The sequence below is a fragment of the Rhinoraja longicauda genome, chromosome 18 (genome assembly GCF_053455715.1).
Source record: "Rhinoraja longicauda isolate Sanriku21f chromosome 18, sRhiLon1.1, whole genome shotgun sequence".
NCBI lineage: Eukaryota > Metazoa > Chordata > Chondrichthyes > Rajiformes > Arhynchobatidae > Rhinoraja > Rhinoraja longicauda.
This window is the reverse complement of record NC_135970.1, coordinates 12,090,906-12,108,123: the sequence shown is the minus strand read 5'-3', so window position 1 is coordinate 12,108,123 and position 17,218 is coordinate 12,090,906. Positions and strand designations below refer to the sequence as shown.

The 17,218-nt window shown below is 45.8% G+C and overlaps 1 protein-coding gene across 2 annotated transcripts in view; it reads left to right on the top strand.

Annotated features, from left to right (window-relative positions):
* The window catches only part of LOC144602253 (dual specificity protein phosphatase 8-like), a 227,154-nt gene that overhangs the window by 96,173 nt on the left and 113,763 nt on the right, over positions 1–17,218 (top strand). For both annotated transcript variants that reach the window (XM_078415124.1, XM_078415125.1), the window contains exon 3: positions 13,866–14,004. In XM_078415124.1, coding sequence (XP_078271250.1) covers positions 13,866–14,004 — 139 coding nt within the window. The remainder of the gene's footprint in view (positions 1–13,865; positions 14,005–17,218) is intronic.

Below are 17,218 nucleotides of genomic sequence, written 5' to 3'. Positions count from 1 at the left end.
TGCTTATACTATCGAATCATAGAGAAATTGATGAAATGTGGGAGAATAAAGTGGGGTTGGTGCAACTAGGGCTGGGTGGGCCATAGATCCTGTGACTATGCCATGTGACTATGAATGTTGAAGCTTGAGGAAGGCTGGGTAATTAGCATGAGAACCAGGAAGAATGGGTGTGAGTTGGATAACATCCACGGTACTGAGGTGGCTGAGATGAACTAACTCAACACAGGACAATATTGAAGCCTGGGGTCTTGGGGAAACAGACAATCACTTCCAGCCTGCTTTGCACAACAATCAGAGAATGTAATCGTTCACCTTTCCCTGGGGGACTACAAGCCATATTGCATTGATTTATCTAAGGCTTTATCTTGTTACTTCCCTGGGCTGTGGTCATCAGGGTTTAAATACTGCACGACTGCACCAAGTTAAGAATGATTCGATCGATTTGTTTGCACTTCCACTGTGGTGTCGCTTCCCATTTTGTTCACATCATTCCAAGGTGAGATCAGGTCAGTGTAACATAAGATGGCTTCCGGGGCCATGTTGGTTTTAATATTGTTGCTGAAACACTGCGAATCCCTCACATTGCATTGACTAAGCATAGGTTATCATGTCCCATTACGGAAAATTGCTACTGCAACGCAAACACAGTGACATTGAGCTAACATTGACTCTGGGTTCATGTAAGATGGATGATCATGAGTCAAAAGAACCCCCACCCCTCATTCCCCCGCATCTCACTTGCTGTTTATTCCCATTAACTTCACTCGGGAAATTGTTACAACGATGGATAAATGTATTCAAACCGTGCAATTTCTGAAGAAGGGTCTCGACCCAAAACATCACCAATCCATGTTGTCCAGTGATGCTGCCTGACCTGCCAGTTACTACAGCACATGGTGTCCTTTTGTGTATTAACCAGCATCTGCAGTTCTGTTTCTAGATTATTTTTGATTTCGTAGCCCCAATGAAACCTTGCCTGAAAGTGTTAATTATTGACATGGTAAAAATGGTTACAACTGCTGCAAAAAGCAAATATCTTGATTTATCAGAAACTCTGTTGAAAGTCCCTGTTTAATTATTTTTCTATAACAGCTTGTAAAGGCAAAATGCATTTTTTTAAACCAGGTTAACTTTTAATAATGGTTTATTTCCCCTCATACACCATTCTTTATTGCAAAATATACATTGTAATTGAACAGAAATGGGAGTACGTGCCCATCTAATTCTATTCCACAAAGTCAGCCTTCACTTGTTATGTCTTCTATTCCACTAAACATTTATCTGGATTTTAGTTTAGATTAGTTTAGTTCAGAGATACAGCGCAGAAACAGGCTCTTCGGCCCACCAAGTCCGCGCCGACCACTGATCCCCGCACATTAACACACTAGGCACAATTTACACATACACCAAGCCAATTAACCTACATACTTGTACATCTTTAGAGTGTGGGAGGAAACCGAAGATCTCGGTGAAAACCCACGCGGTCATGGGGAGAACGCACAAACTCCGTACAGATAGCACCCATAGTTGGGATCGAACCCGGGTCTCTGGCACTGACAGTGCTGTAAGGCAGCAACTCTATCGCTGCACCACCGTGCTGCCCGCTTTTCAGAAAGCTTTTGATAAGGTGCTGCACGTGAGGCTGCTAAAGAAGATGAGAGCCCATGGTATTACAGGAAAGATATGGAAGGCTCCATATCAACATGGATAGAAGGGTTGGCTGAATGGCAAATAGTGGGAATAAGGGGAGCTTTATCTGGTTTGCTACCAATGACTAGTAGTGCTCTGCGGGGATCGGTGCTGGAACCACTACTCTTCCCATTGTATGTGTAGGGAATTGAAAGCTTTGTGGATGTTTGCAGGTGATACAAAGATAGGTGGATGGGGCAGGTAGTGCAGAGAAAGCAGGGACTCTGCAGAAGGATTTTTGAACATAAACAATGATGAATAATATGTGTTCAAGCAAAATTCAGCAGATCTGGTGTAAGTCAACAATACTGTTATTTTCAGGAAAATAAAGTTTACTTCGAACCAAATGATATTATCATGTACATGCTATTCCATACCAAATAGCTCTACTCTATGATAAGCAGAGCTTTTAATTTCTGTTCTGCTTGCACTTAAAAAGGCTGTTTAAACATTAACGCTTGCAAACTGCTTCATGATTTTCTTTTCAATTGAGAAATCTTAGTGAAATGTCAAAATACACAACTGAGGACTCCATTGAAGATGAGATGTAAAAGGCAAAAGTGATATGGTGATGACCAACCTACAACTTATAGGAAGGTGTTAAGATGGGAGCACAGAATTCATTAGTTTTGAGGTTGCAGGTTACTGATGCTGTGTAAGCTGGTGCTCTGAGTGCACAGTGTGGGGTCAAGGGGGAGTTTACAAGATTAGGGGGAATGAGAAAAGGAGGTTGGAAGAAATATCTGGTTCGGAAACATCAGCGTTTTCAATGACGATCTAAATAAGTAAAACAGGCAAATTAATAAATGTCACATCAGATTTACTGTCACTTGAGACTCCCGGCAATTTTGCCCACTTGTCTGTTTAGTTTTTAGTTTCGAGATACAATGCGAAACAGGCCCTTCGGCCCAACGTGTCTGCGCCGACCAGCGATCCCTGCACATTAACACTACAATACACACACTAGGAACAATTTACATTTATACCTAGCCAATTAACCTACAAACCTGTACGTCTTTGGAGTGTGGGAGGAAACCAAAGATCTCGGAGAAAACCCATTGCAGATCACGGGGCGAACGTACAAACTCTGTACAGACAGCGCCCATAGTCGGGATCAAACCCAGGTATCTGGCGCTGTAAGGCAGCAACTCTTATCACTGCTCCTCCGGAGATTTTTGATCTATTTGCCATGTGCTCAGATGTTGGTACATCAACTGTTCTCAGAACATCCATTAGGATGCCCTTAATTGTTTATCCTGATTATTATCACTTAGACCTGAAAATAAGTGGTATATTCTTCCACTGGTCAGACTTTTTTTAAAAAAACAGAACATTCACTCAGGAAAATAATTGGCCCATTTATAATTGAGTAGACAATAGTTTAATAATGAAGTTAATTGAAAACCATTTAAAGTATTGAGTTACAGTGTTCCCACCGAAATGTGCTTAGTAATTTGTTTAAGCATTTAATGTTTAGGATCTTGAAATGAACCTGGCCATTTCCAACACAGGCTGATAGAATTGGTCTTGGCATCATAGACATTGTGGACCGAGGAGCCCCTTCTTGTCCTGTACTGCTCTATGTTCTACACAAAAGGCTAGTTATCTGAAATTGTTGGATTCAATATTAAGTCCTGAGAGCTACACTGTGTGTATATAGGGCGGCACAGTGGCGCAGCAGTAGAGTTGCTGCCTTACACAGCCAGAGACCCGAGTTCAATCCTGACTACGGGTGCTGCCTGTATGGTAGACACAAAGTGCTAGAGTAACTCAGCGGGCCAGGCAGCATCTCTGGAGAGAAGGAATGATGGGAGACGTTTCGGGTCAAGACCCTTCTTCAGACTGATTCTCAAGGTGCTGTCTGTATGGACCTTGTACTTTCTCGCAGTGGCCATGTGGGTTTTCCCTGGGTGCTCCGGTTTCCTTCCACGCACTCCAAAGACGTAGAGGTTTGTAGGTTAATTGGCTTCGGTAAAACTTGTAAATTGTCCCTAGTATGTAGGATAGTACAGGGATCACCGGTTGGCATGGACTCGGTGGGCCGATGGGCCTGTTTCCACCTGTATCTCTGAATTCCAAACTCCAAAGAAGATGAGGCCTGCAGAAGGTTCCTAACTCGCAACGTTGCCTGTCCATTCCCTCCACAGATGCTGCCTGACCCGCTGAGTTCCTCCGGCAGTTTGTGTTTTGGTTGAGATTCCAGCATCTGCAGTGCCTTGTGACTCTAGGAGATGGGGAGGGGTTCCTTGAAGCTTACATTGAGCCTTACTGGAAAAGCGCAGTAGACCGGAGGACAAAGTGGGCAGGGTCAGATCTGCCAACTCCATTTACCACCTGGCTCAGTTTCCCCACCCACACTTCCCAGGTTGTGCAGGGACTAAACCCACATCCTGCTGCCTGTACATGTTCCATCAGTGGAAGGGGCAGAGAGGTGTACTTCAGGGAGTTTTATAATCGGAGACAGGAAATTAACAAAATGCAAGCAAAAAGAATACCAGCTCGAATAGATGAGTAGGGTAAGGTTCGTTTGAATAAAAATATATTCAATAACGTATTGAGCTGTGGAGGCAATGTGACCTGTAGACAGACTCCTGAGGCTCCCATCAGCAGCACTGTTTTACAAATGGCAGCAAGTGAGGCCCCCGCCCCGATTCCCCCTCAAGATAGACACAAAGTGCTGGAGTAAATCAGCGGGCCAGGCAGTATCTTTTATCAGTTTAGTTTAGAGATACAGTGCGGAAACAGGCCCTTCAGCCCACCAAGTCCGCGCCGACCAGCGATCCCCGTACACTAACATTGTCCTGCACACTCGGGACAATTTACAATTTTTACCGAGGCCAATTAACGTACAAATCTGTACGTCTTTTGAGTGTGGGAGGAAACCGGAGCACCCGGGGAAAACCCATGTGGTCACGAGGAGAACGTTCAAACTCCGTACTGACATCACCCATAGTCGGGTTCAACCAGTGTCTCTGGCGCTGTGAGGCAGCAACTCTACCCCTGCGCCACACTGCCGGCAATTCTTGAGAAGAATGATGGGTGACATTTTGGGTTGGGATCCTTCTTCAGACTGAAAGTAGATTCCTTTCCACACGTTTTGTTTGATCCCAATCAGCCCCTTTACCAGAAAGCACCCCCCCCCCTCCCCCCCATTGTTATGTTTGTGCCTTTCCTGACTGTCATGGGAGTGGCTGAAGGACCAAAGATGCCACTCACTACCTGCTCCAGTATGAAATGTCTGCTGCTCGCCCACACACCCACAGGCCTATCCCAGGAGTGTCCTGTTCCCCTTGAGGTCACAGCATTGCAGTTGGACATTTATTTGTTGGGTTACATCCATTCATTCGCAAGAGTAACTGAGTATAAGGTTTGTGCATGCATGCATGCATAAGATGCATGTGTGTAGATGTGGGTGAATCTGTGTTCATTGTAGAAATGCATAACCAGATATGTGCATATGAAACATTCATCATGCCTAACACTGACATCTTGGAGTGCTGCCCATGGAAACTGGAGCCCTGGACAGGACAGGACAGAGGATGGCATTGTGCTTGGGCTGCTTATTTTAACAAGAAGAAAGTCAATTGTTCATTCACTTTGTTTGTACTGACTGCTGACCCACCATCGTGTATCGGGTTGTGGTTGACAGGAGGGCTGAGCTGGTGGACTCTGCCTCCATCGACACGGAGCAGGTCTCGGGCACGGAGGTGAGGTCCCACGTCAAAGCTCTGCATGTGTAGGAAGGAATTACAGACGCTGGTCCACACGGAAGATAGACTCAAAATGCTGGAGTAACTCAGCGGGTCAGGCAGCATCTCCGGAAAATAGGAATAGGAGATGTTTTGGGTCGAGACCCTTCTTCAGACTGAGAGCCAGGGGAGAGCGAATCTAGAGAAAGGGAAAGGTACAAAGCACAAATTATTGAAAACTGTGAAAAGGGCCGACAGATTTGATCTTTACACATTTTTCATTCATTTGTTCTTTGTACTTTTTCCACACTCCAAAGACATACAGGTTTGTAGGTAATTTGGCATTGGTAAAATTGCAAATTGTCCCTAGTGTGTAGGATAGTGCTAGTGTACGGGGGCCACTGATCGGCATGGACTGTTTTGGCCTGTTTCCACCCTGTACTTCTCAAGCCTAAAGAACAGGAGAACTCAATAGAGAGTGCGGCCAAGGTCAGGATTGAACCTGGTGCCGTGAGACCTCAGCCATGAGCCAGTGCCACCCTCATGGACAGGTGTTCCAGTGGCAGAGAACGGCAAAATATTCCTGTGGATATGTGACCATCTGCACCTGTTGGACTGTGCCAAACCTCACCAGTACCATCGGGTACCAGGAGCCATGTGCAAGATTTGTCTTGTACTGGTTTCAACCTGAGGATCTGTATTTAAATGAAATAACATAATCAGTTTAGTTTAGAGATGCAGTGCGGAAACAGGCCCTTCAGCCCACTGAGTTTACGCTGACCAGCGCGCCCCCTAAATAAGCACTGTTCTACACACTAGGGACAATTTACAATTTTATTTTAACCAAAGCCAATTAACCTATAGACCTGTGCGTCTTTGGAGTGTGGGAGGAAACCGGAGCACCCGGGGAAAACCCACGCGGTCACGGGGAGAATGTACAAATTCCGTACAGACAGCCCCCTTAGTCAGAATCGAACCCGAGTCTCTGGTGCTGTGAGGCAGCAATTCTACTGCTGCACCACCGTGCGGAATATCTATTTTGTTTCCTTTGGCTGCAGCACTTAAAAGAACAAAAGTGCTAAAATGCTAACTTGGAAAGATATGAAAAAGTACACCATCTTCCTGGCTTCAGTACCCGCTGAGCCAGTTCTGTGCGAGGGCATCTGTTCCCACTGTGACATGCTGGCAAGACTTGGCAGAGGCGATTAGCTTTTTTTTTTGTGGGATGGCAGTTAATGAGACAAGTCAGCCACTTAATAAACTGTCCTGACTGTTCGGTGGAAATTAGTATCAAGAAATGTGTTGTTAATGTGTTTTGTTTAGTTCAGTTTAGGGACACAGCTTGGAAACAGGCCCTTCGGCCCACCAAGACCATGCCGACCAGCGATCTCCGCACACTTACATTATCCTACACACCAGGGGGCAATTTACAATTATACCAAGCCAATTAACCTACAAGCTTGTACGTCTTTGGAGTGTGGGAGGAAACCGGAGATCCTGGAGAAAACCCACGCAGGTCATGGGGAGAACGCTCAAACTCCGTACAGAAATGCACCCGTAGTCAGGACTGAACCCGGATCTCTGCCGCTCTAAGGCAGCAAGTCTACCATTAGGCCACTTTGTCGCCGTGTTGTTATCTGGATTAAGCCATTGAATAATGTCGACGTCACCCAATTTGATGGAGTTTCAAAAGTCAAAGCAAGAGATTTAGGAAGCCTATGTTTTAGCTAGTTACTGCTAATCCATAATGGCATCAAGCTGCTGGTGCTGCTGTGTTGGTGCCTGATCTGCAGGGGTGCTGGAGTTTGCATGCCTTGGCCCATGCCAGACGGAGTGTCTAGCTGTCCTTGTAGACAGGAGCAAATGCAGTACTCTCTGCTCTCTTTGTATGTCCCATCTTACATAGTAGAAACAAGAAACTGCAGGTGCTGGTTTACACAATAGGACACAAAGTGCTGGAATAACTCAGCATTAACTCAGCATCGCTGGAGAACATGGATAGGTGACGTTTGGGGGTCGGGACCCTTCTGCAGACCATCCAAAGAGGGACCCCTTTTCAGAAGATCTGAAGAAGGGTACCGACCCGAAACGCCACCTATCCATGTTCTCCAGAGATGCTGCCTGGCCCATTTAGTTACTCCAGCTTGCATAGTTCCATTCCCCCACCACATCTGAACTCAATGCTCTGCGTTGACTCTCCAGCAGTGTCTCAATCATAAAATTCTTTCTTGTTTTCATATCCCTCCAATAAATCCTACTGCTTTTGGCCAAACTTTTAATTACCTGTAAAACGATACCCTCATGAGGCTCGGTATCAGACTTTCTACAAGGCTTCTGTGAAGCACTTTGCTTTTAGTTAAAGATACTTCATAAGTATAAATTGGGCTGTGTGTGTGGTGCCAGACGTATTTTACACTGAGGTTTTTCTCTGGTACCGAGAGTTCTGCAGCTTTGCTTCCAGTTACCATTTAGCACATTTCAGCACTGCTCTTTAGTTACTTGATTTACGAGGTCTGCTTTCCATCTTGTGAGGCCAAAAGGAAAAATGCGTTCAGGATATCCCTCCCCTCCTGTACGTTGTTTATCGACTCTCAGGTGAGGCCTGGTCGACTGCTCAGCTTGAGACCAGGAAAAGAGGGGAGGGAGGGGTGAACAAGCTAGGGTTCTGCACCCCTGCAGCTCTTACGACAGATTATGCCTGAACACCAGACTGAACATGGCCATTATATCACGGCCATGGACTATCTATGGGTGTTCTGTAAGACCATAGTGTGCTAGTGGCTTAGGAAAAACTTTAGACTTTAGAGATACAGCGCGGAAACAGGCCCTTTGGCCCACTGAGTCCGCACGACCAGCAAGCACCTTGCACACTAACACTATCTTACACACGAGGGATAATTTTAGAACTTATCCAACCTGTACATCTTTTGAGTGTGGGAGAAACTGGAGCACCCGGAAAAAAACCCCACGTGGTCACAGGGAGAGCATACAAACTCCGTACAGACAACACCCGTAGTCAGGATAGCAACAAGTCTACCATTGTGCCACCTTGCTGCCCAAGGAAGGGAATACATGGGATACAAAGAAAATGCTGAAGGGTTGATCAGGAAACCTACTAAAATCAACCACTGCTTTAAGCATCACTGGTATTGTAACAATTTTTAAAGACACAAAGAGCTGTAGATGCTGGAATCTTGAGCACAACAAAGTGCTGGAATAACTCAGTGGATCAGGCAATGTCTGTGGAGGCAATGGATAGGCAATGTTTCGGATCAGGACTCTTTTTCAGACTGCTGGAGTACGGCGAATAAGGCCGTAAAAGAGAGGTGGGTGTGGAGCAACGTTTGGCAAGTGATAGGTGGATAGTGAATGCAGGTGAGGGGGGGTGGAGGGGGGAGGTGATTGGCAAATTGATGAAGTAAGTGACAAAGACTAGAGGGGAAAAGGGGACAAAGGGATGTCAGATAAGGAAAGAAGAAGTGGAGTGAAATAGAAAGCTGGAGAGAGGGATAAATGTGGAAGGGTACGAGGGGGCGAGGGAGGGGAGATAAAAAGGAAATGGGATGATGGGAGAAACGTGTGTGCACTGAGGTGATGGGGGGGAGGGGGGGTTACTTAAAATTGGAGAATTATTGATTGTATACAAACTGACTTTTCGAAAACACATCGCCAAGTTTAGAGTGAAAAAAAGACACAAAGTGGTGGAGTTATTCAGCAGGCCAGGCAGCATCTCTGTGGAACGTGGGTAGGTGACGTTTCAGACCAAGAGCCTTCAGACTGATAGGTGAGATTTCACATCAGGGTCCTTCTGTTCCTTGTGTCACTAAGTTTGGATCTTTCTTTTCAAGATATGGCCAAGGTGTGACCACTTAGTGGCCACATTTCTGCTACCCTTGAATGGAATATCTTGTTGAGTCATTTTAAAGGGTGGTTATGATTCTGCCACCTGCCCATGTAGCTGGAGTCACAGGACGGTCGGATTGGGTTGGAATGGCAGATTTCCTCCATGAACCATTTTGGTGAATCTCATGGGGATTTAGGCCATAGGGTCCAAGGAAACATCCTGGCCTGAAATCTCACCTCTCAGTCTGAAGAAGGGTCCCGAACTGTATCCATCACCTATTCATGTTCTACCGAGATGCTGCCTGACCCACTGAGTAACTCCAGCATTTTTTTTTAAATCATTTTTATCGACACATTTTTAATTCCAGATTTTGAGTTGCCATGAGATTCGAAATTGTACCTGGATCTTTAAAGCAAGTGGATAGACGTAAAATGCTGGAGTAACTCAGCGGGACAGGCAGCATCTCTGGATAGAAGGAATGGGTGACGTTTCGGGTCGAGGACCTTCTTCAGATTGCTGCGGGTCTGGGTTAAAACGTGGTCGTAGAGTGTGAGAGCAGGAGGAATCACAGAGGGGGAGCAGCGAGAAAGGGTGTTGCTGTACTCTTGTCGGCGAGAGGAGGAGAACTTCTTCAAAGCAGGCATTACCTTGAGGCGATTTTGCAATGGAGCAAGCGAAATGTGTTGGAAGGAACTGCAGATGCTGGTGTACACCGATGTGGTTGGTGTGCACACTGGTGTAAACCAGCATCTGCAGTTCATTAAAGCAAGTGGCTGGACCTCCAATATTATAGCCCAACACCACTGGATGACCTTCCCTGAGGCAAGCTCTTGTGATTCATTCAGCATCACCTCCACGAGGCAATCGCAGTGTCATAGAGTGCCCCACTGTATTCCCAACATTTTGCTTTTTTTTGTTGTTCAGATTACCAGCGTGTGCAGCATTTGATCATTTCTGAAACACATTATTTGCCCCTGATCGCATTGCAAGATCATTCCACTCTTCCCGTATTACATCGGTGATTTATGCTTCAAAATAAATTTAATTGGCTGCAAAGTCCTGTAGGATGTACTGAGATCATAAAAGCCAGCACTTTCTTCCTGCCTTGTTTCCTTCCTCTTGTAAGGGAGGAGAAATAAAATCACCTTGTGCAACAAAATGCCAGACGCAGTCAGAAGCTGGGTAATGGGGAACATTTGGCATCTGTGCCGAGGTTTGGTATTCACAAGTGTTATGCTTGGATGAGAAATTCCATACAATCTAGGAAACGGGAAGTGGTTTGTCAGGCAGGAATTTTGTACTCCGTTCTTTTCCAAAATGAGCTTCATTTAGCTCGTAACATCGGGCCTTGGCTTGCCGACTCTGTGCAGAACCATTAAGGCACGCTTCGTCCTGGTGGGTGGCATGAGTCAGTTATCGAAATCTGTTCTGTCACTTGTAAAAATGAAGTGTTTTACTTGCTGGAGATATTCTCCTCCTCCTCTGCCACTCCGCGCAAGACCTCCGGACCCCGGCTGAAGAAAAAGGGCAGGTTCCTGGTTATTCGCAGGCTCTCCATCGTCACAGTGCTACTAGTTGGAGAGAAGAGGCATGTGGAAGGAAGGGACAGCCAACACTCCCGTGGTAACTCCATTCCCTACTGCCCCCTGTGGCACCAATGGTAACGGCACGATGTGGGTACGAAGGCACAGCCTGTCGCTCACTCCTAATGTCAGTGGACCAAATTATACATTCTAAAGATGCATCATTGAGTCCGACAGCCCAGCACATCCATGTTGTCTCTCCACCCCCCCCCCCCCCCCCATTTACTCTAATCCTACACTATGTCCATCTTATTCCACCCCCCCCCCCAACATTCCCATCAACTAGCCCCAGATTCTACCTCAACCCAGTTTGCAGTGGCCAGGTAATTTGCAGTGGCCAGGTAACCTAACACTCTCCCGGCCTTTGGGAGGGGAAACGATTGTTCCCGAAAAAAATCCAGGGAAAACTTGCAAACCACACCCAAGACAGCAGGAGAGGTCAGGATTGAACCCCTGCCTCTGGCACTGTGAGGAGGTGGCTCTGGTGGCTGTAACATCTTGCTGACTAATGTCGAGTGTCTTTCATGACTAAAGTATACTCGGTTTTGTCATGGAGAAGCAGTATTTATTGACAACACCATGTCAGCGAGCTGGTGATAGGAGAGGTTATGTGCTCAAAATATGAAGTGACTAATTTTTATTTAAAAATCCACCAGGCTTTGTTAACAGGCACGCTCTAGGTGCGGCTAGTAGAGCTGCTGCCTCACAGCTCCATTGGCCCAGAATCAATCCTGATATCTGATGCTTTCTGAGCGGAGTTTGCATGTTCTCCCTGGGTTTCCTCTAGGTGCTCTTTCATCTAAGGACTTGAAGATTCATAGGTTAAGTGACCACAGCTAATTATCCCATTGTGTGAAGATAGGCACAAAGAGCTGGAGTAACTCAGCGGTTCAGACAGCATCTGTAGGGAAAAGGAATAGGTGATGTTTCGGGTCGAGACCCTTCTTCAGGCCGAGAGTCAGGGGAAAGGGTTACTCCGGCTTGTTGTGCCCATCTTTGGTTTAAACCAGCATCTGTAGTTCCTTCCTACACAACCTGTCCCATTGTGTGGTTGAGTTGAAAAAATGATTGGGAAAAGTCGATAAAATAGGTTACATGGAAAACGAGTGTTGAAATGGGATTGTTCTGTTAACTAGCATTGAATAAGTGGGCATCCTTCGATGTCATCAGGAAATATGGGATATAGGAAGTATCTGGTATTCCCATCCTGTGACTGGTCTCAGTGTTGCCATTATAATCAGCCATGCAGGAAACAAAGGGTCCCGACCCGTAAAGTTACCTTTCCATGTTCTCCAGAGAGGCTGCCCGACCTGCCGAGATACTCCAGCACTTTGTGTCCTTTTCTGTAAATCAGCATCTGCAGTTCCTTATTTCTACAGGAAACAAAGCTAACTTGTCCCACAGACATCTTTGTGATTATGACTGGATAATCTCTTTTGAATGATTCGAGTTGGCAGATAGATCTTGGTCAAGATGTCATGAGCAAACATTTTTGCAAGAGGTGTTATGGGATCTTTGTAGTTCTCCTGACCGAGCAGATGTGGCTTCAGTTCAAGGCCTCTCTGGAAACCTGTAAGTGCCAGAAGGTGCTGGGATGAGCAAGACTCTTGCCATTAATGATCACTGCTCCGCAACCAAAACCCACGGCCAGAAGATCCTGTTAGCTTTTGTACGGGATGTTAGATAAAATATTTTCCAAGTTGCTGAAATTGGCTCAGTCATCAAGATGTCAAGGAGTCCCCATTGGTTAAATATCTGTGAATTTTCATTAACAACTAATTTTTAAATAGCCTTTTGCACCATCTGGCACTTACATAATGTTGATGTTTGAGCAGCCAGGGTGGTGTTGCTCAAGCAAATGGACCAATTTATTTCCAGCAAGTCTCTCCCTCAATAAAATCTGTTAATTTATCAGGTTTTTTAGAGATTTAGAGATACAGTGCGGAAACAGGCCCTTCGGCCCACCGAGTCCGCGCCGCCCAGCGATCCCCGCACATTAACACTATCCTACACACACTAGGGACAAATTTTACATTTACCCAGTCAATTAACCTACATACCTGTACGTCTTTGGAGTGTGGGAGGAAACCAAAGATCTCGGAGAAAACCCACGCAGGTCACGGGGAGAACGTACAAACTCCGAACAGATGGCGCCCATAGTCAGGATCGAACCTGAGTCTCCGGCGCTGCATTCGCTGTAAGGCAGCAACTCTACCGCTGCGCCACCGCGGTGTGTGCGGAAAGTGTGTCTACATGACCTGATAATGAGGACGTTCTACTAAGAAGTAATGTGAATTTCCATTTGTTTTTTCATCTCTCCATCTATAACAAATGGGACTTGAAAATGGCGCCAAACCTGGCGACTGTATACTGAGTAGGAAGGAACTGCAGATGCTGGTTTACACCAGACACAAAATGCTGGAGTCAGCAGCATCTCTGAAGAAAAGGAATAGGTGACGTTTCGGGTCAAGACCCTTCTCCAGACTGAGAGTCAGGCGAGAGGGAAACTTGAGGTATGAAAAGGTTCAGAACAAATCAGAGCCGGCACCGATGACGAAGGAAAGGTGGAGCCCACAAAGGCCCATTGTTGGCTGTGGAAGAGGTGATAACGAAGGGATATAAGGATGCAAAGGTGGAACTAGCAGTCTGACTAGGATGGGGGAGGGGTGGAGAAAGAGGGAATGCAACGGTTACTTGAAATTAGAGAAATCAATATTTATATCACAGGGTTGTAAGCTGCCCAAGTGAAATATAAGGTGCTGCTTTCTCAATGTACTATTCCTGTACACATGTACTGTATCTAAGATGTACTTATCTATAGTGATACTTGCACTGAACTGTATACAAAAATGAATTTCCATGTACCTCAGTACTTGTGACAATAAAGCACCATTGGACCTTCCTGCCACCCAATTCTCCACCTCGCCCACCATCACTCCGAAACGTTTCAAGCAGGCAATTGTAAAAATGCTTCGCTGCTTGTACGAAGAGCATTCTGCTGTGTCTGTCTGCCTTTAGCATTCCACCCTAACGCTCTTCTTCTTGTGTCTCTGATCGCAGGTTGACGTGGAGGGAACGCAGGAAGTGGTGCTTTACGACCAGTGCACGCGGGACATGAGCAAGCTGACCGCCGACAGCTTTACCTCGGTACTCCTGGGCAAGCTGGAGAGTTATTTCCACCATGTCTCTCTGCTGTCAGGTATGGTCTCTTTGGTCCACCTCCTGCTTTCAATCGTCTCTCTGTTGCCTCGTTTATACTGAAGAGTTACAACTCCTGTATTGAAGAGCCTTTACTCAAGGTTATCAGTAGTTTCCTTAAACACCCAGGCTTGATATCATATTCTCCAGCTTCAGGGAACTTGCTCTTGTCTGTATCAGAAATGTCCTGTGTTTGATTATTGAAGGGGTTTTTTTTTTTAGAGGGTACTGTGGTGTTCAATATATAATTGAACTTCAAAATTAAAACAAAGATATTGCAAATCTGCTGGAAATACTCAGAGGGTAAGGCAGCATCTGTGGAGAGAGAAGCACAGATTCTCACGGAGACCCTTGGTCAGAACTGGTAAAGAGAAATAAAGAAGATAATTTTAAGTTGCGGAAAAGATGGCAAAGGGAATGGATAGGATAAAGGGGATATCTGTGACGGTGAGATCAGGTCAGATGGGTTAGTGAGGCAATTAGAGGCTGATCATGCTCCTGTCTCTGTGTTATGGATTACAAATTGGAGAATTGTCAGGACATAGTCATAGAGTCATCCAGCGTGGAAACAGGCCCTTTGGCCCAAACTTGCTCCAGCTACACTAGTCCCACCTGTTTGCGTTCAGCCCATATCCTCTAAACCTGTCCTATCCATGTACCTGTCTCACAGTTTCCTCAACGTTGCGATAGTCCCTGCCTCAACTACCTCCTCTGGCAGCTCGTTCCATACACCTTATGTGTGAAAAAATTACCACTCAGATTCCTATTAAATCTTCGCTTTAAACCTATATGGTGCAGAAGGTCAGGTTGTACTAATGGAGAAGTTAGGGTGGCACACTGACACAGCTGGTTGGGATACTGTTTCACCACGCCAGAGACTCAGGTTTAATTCTGACTGTGGGTGATGTCTGTGTGGAGTTTGCTCGTTTTTCTCCCTGTGACTGCATGGGTTTTCTTTGGGTGCTCCGATTTCCTCCCACATCCCAAGGACGTTTGGGATTATAGGTTAATTGACATCTATTAAAAAACTGCCCCTAATGTGAAGGGAATGGATGCAAAAGTGGGCTAACATGGAATCTGTGTGAATGGGTGAACAATGGTAGGCGTGGACTTGGAGTGCCGGAGGACCTGTTTCCCCACTGTATCTGTAGTTCAGACTCAAAACCACAAAACGGGGCGACACGGTGGTGCAGCGCTAGAGTTGCTGCCGTACAGCGAATGCAGCGCCTGAGACTCAGGTTCGATCCTGACTACGGGCGCCGTCTGTACGGAGTTTGTACGTTCTCCCCGTGACCTGCGTGGGTTTTCTCCGAGATCTTCGTTTTCCTCCCACACTCCATAGACGTACAGGTATGTAGGTTAATTGACTGTGTAAAATGTAAAAATTGTCCCTAGTGTGTGTAGGATAGTGTTAATGTGCGGGGATCGCTGAGCGGCGCGGACTTGGTGGGCCGAAGGGCCTGTTTCCGCGCTGTATCTCTAAAAATCTAAAACTGAGCCAAATTCATAGAGTGGGAGAAATGGCCATTTCTGATACAGAAAAGAGGGAGTTACCTGAAGTTATCAAGTGTGGAAGGATGCAGAATGCACAGACATGTGGGTGTTCTTCCTCAAGTTTGTGTTAGGCCTTGAGGTACAAGAAGCCACAAACTGATAGTACGTTATGTTGCTTGATTATGAAGTTTGCTCATTGATACTGTTGTCTGGATGGATGAATGTAACCATTGAATAGCTGATTCTCAGTTTGATCTCGTGCCCCTGCTTCATGAATTATTCTCAAATGGAGTAAGGGGGTCTTCAACTGTGCTTATCTTCCTCAGGTGAGTTAGAGGGAAATAAATTGGTGTTCTTGCATCTGATGTTTGCCTTGGAGCTCATACAATAAATTTAGGGTTAGGTTTATTGTTGTGACATGTACCATGATACAGCAAAAAACTTTGTTTTCCTTGCTAAGCAAACGGATCATATATTCATACATAGATACAATCAGTTCAAACTCAAGTACAATAGGTAGAGCAATGGGGAAGATACAGAGCGCGGAATATAGTTCTCAGCATAAGGGTGTCAAGTAAGGAAAAGCTTTTGAAAATGCCGGGAATCTTATGTAAAAATAGAAAATGCATCAAACACTCGTCAGGTCAGGCAGTGACTGTGGATAAAGAATCTGAGTTAACGTTTCAGATCGTATGTTTGACGGCAGTGTCCAGCATGGTCAAGTGTTCTGCTCTCCGCGTGGCTCACAAATGGAGCATTCTTCTGACAGAGTTTCCATGGCATCTTTGGAAAATGGTCAAGGAAACGGAGGCTGGGAACAAAAGGGGAGATCTTTGCTTCTTGCACAAAGTTCACCTGGAGCCCCCATTACTCTTTCCAAAGTGTGCTTCAAATTGGCAGCCAGGCAAAGTGATAATTGCCGCAGTGACAGAATCACATCCTGAGACAGAGACACTCTGGAAGCAGAAATCAATCTTGTGCAGCTAATTATTCAAGAGTTGCAGAACTGTCAATTAGTGGCTGGCACTGCATTGATTGCAGGCTTGTAAAGGCAGAGGCAGGTTCCAATTAGTTGTAATCATGGGGTCTGATGGTTGCTGTTTTAAGTGGGGTGCTTGTGTGTTACATCACAATTTTTCCGTGAATGGGTCACACGATTAAATGAGCTCATTGGGTTGAGGACAGCAGTGGGATGAGTCATCTGATGCCCGTCAGTCGTGGGGAGTGCCGACTAGTGGAATCTCATGTGGATAGGGTGGTGAAGAAGGCGTTTGGTATGCTTGCCTTTATAAATCAGAGCATCGAGTATAGAAGTTGGGATGTAATGTTGAAATTGTACAGGGCATTGGTGAGGCCGAATCTGGAGTATGGTGTGCAGTTCTGGTCGCCAAAGTATAGGAAGGATGTCGACAAAATGCAGAGGGTACAGAGGAGATTTACTAGAATGTTGCCTGGGTTTCAGCACTTAGGCTACAGAGAGAGGTTGAATAGGTTGGGTCTTTATTCTTTGGAGCGTAGAAGGTTGAGGGGGGACTTGATAGAGGTTTTTAAAATTTTGAGAGGGACGGACAGAGTTGACGTGGGTAGGCTTTTCCCTTTGAGAGTGGGGAAGATTCCAACAAGGGGACATAGCTTCAGAATTGAGGGACAAAGGTTTAGGGGTAACATGAGGGGGAACTTCTTTACTCAGAGGGTTGTGGCTGTATGGAATGGGCTTCCGG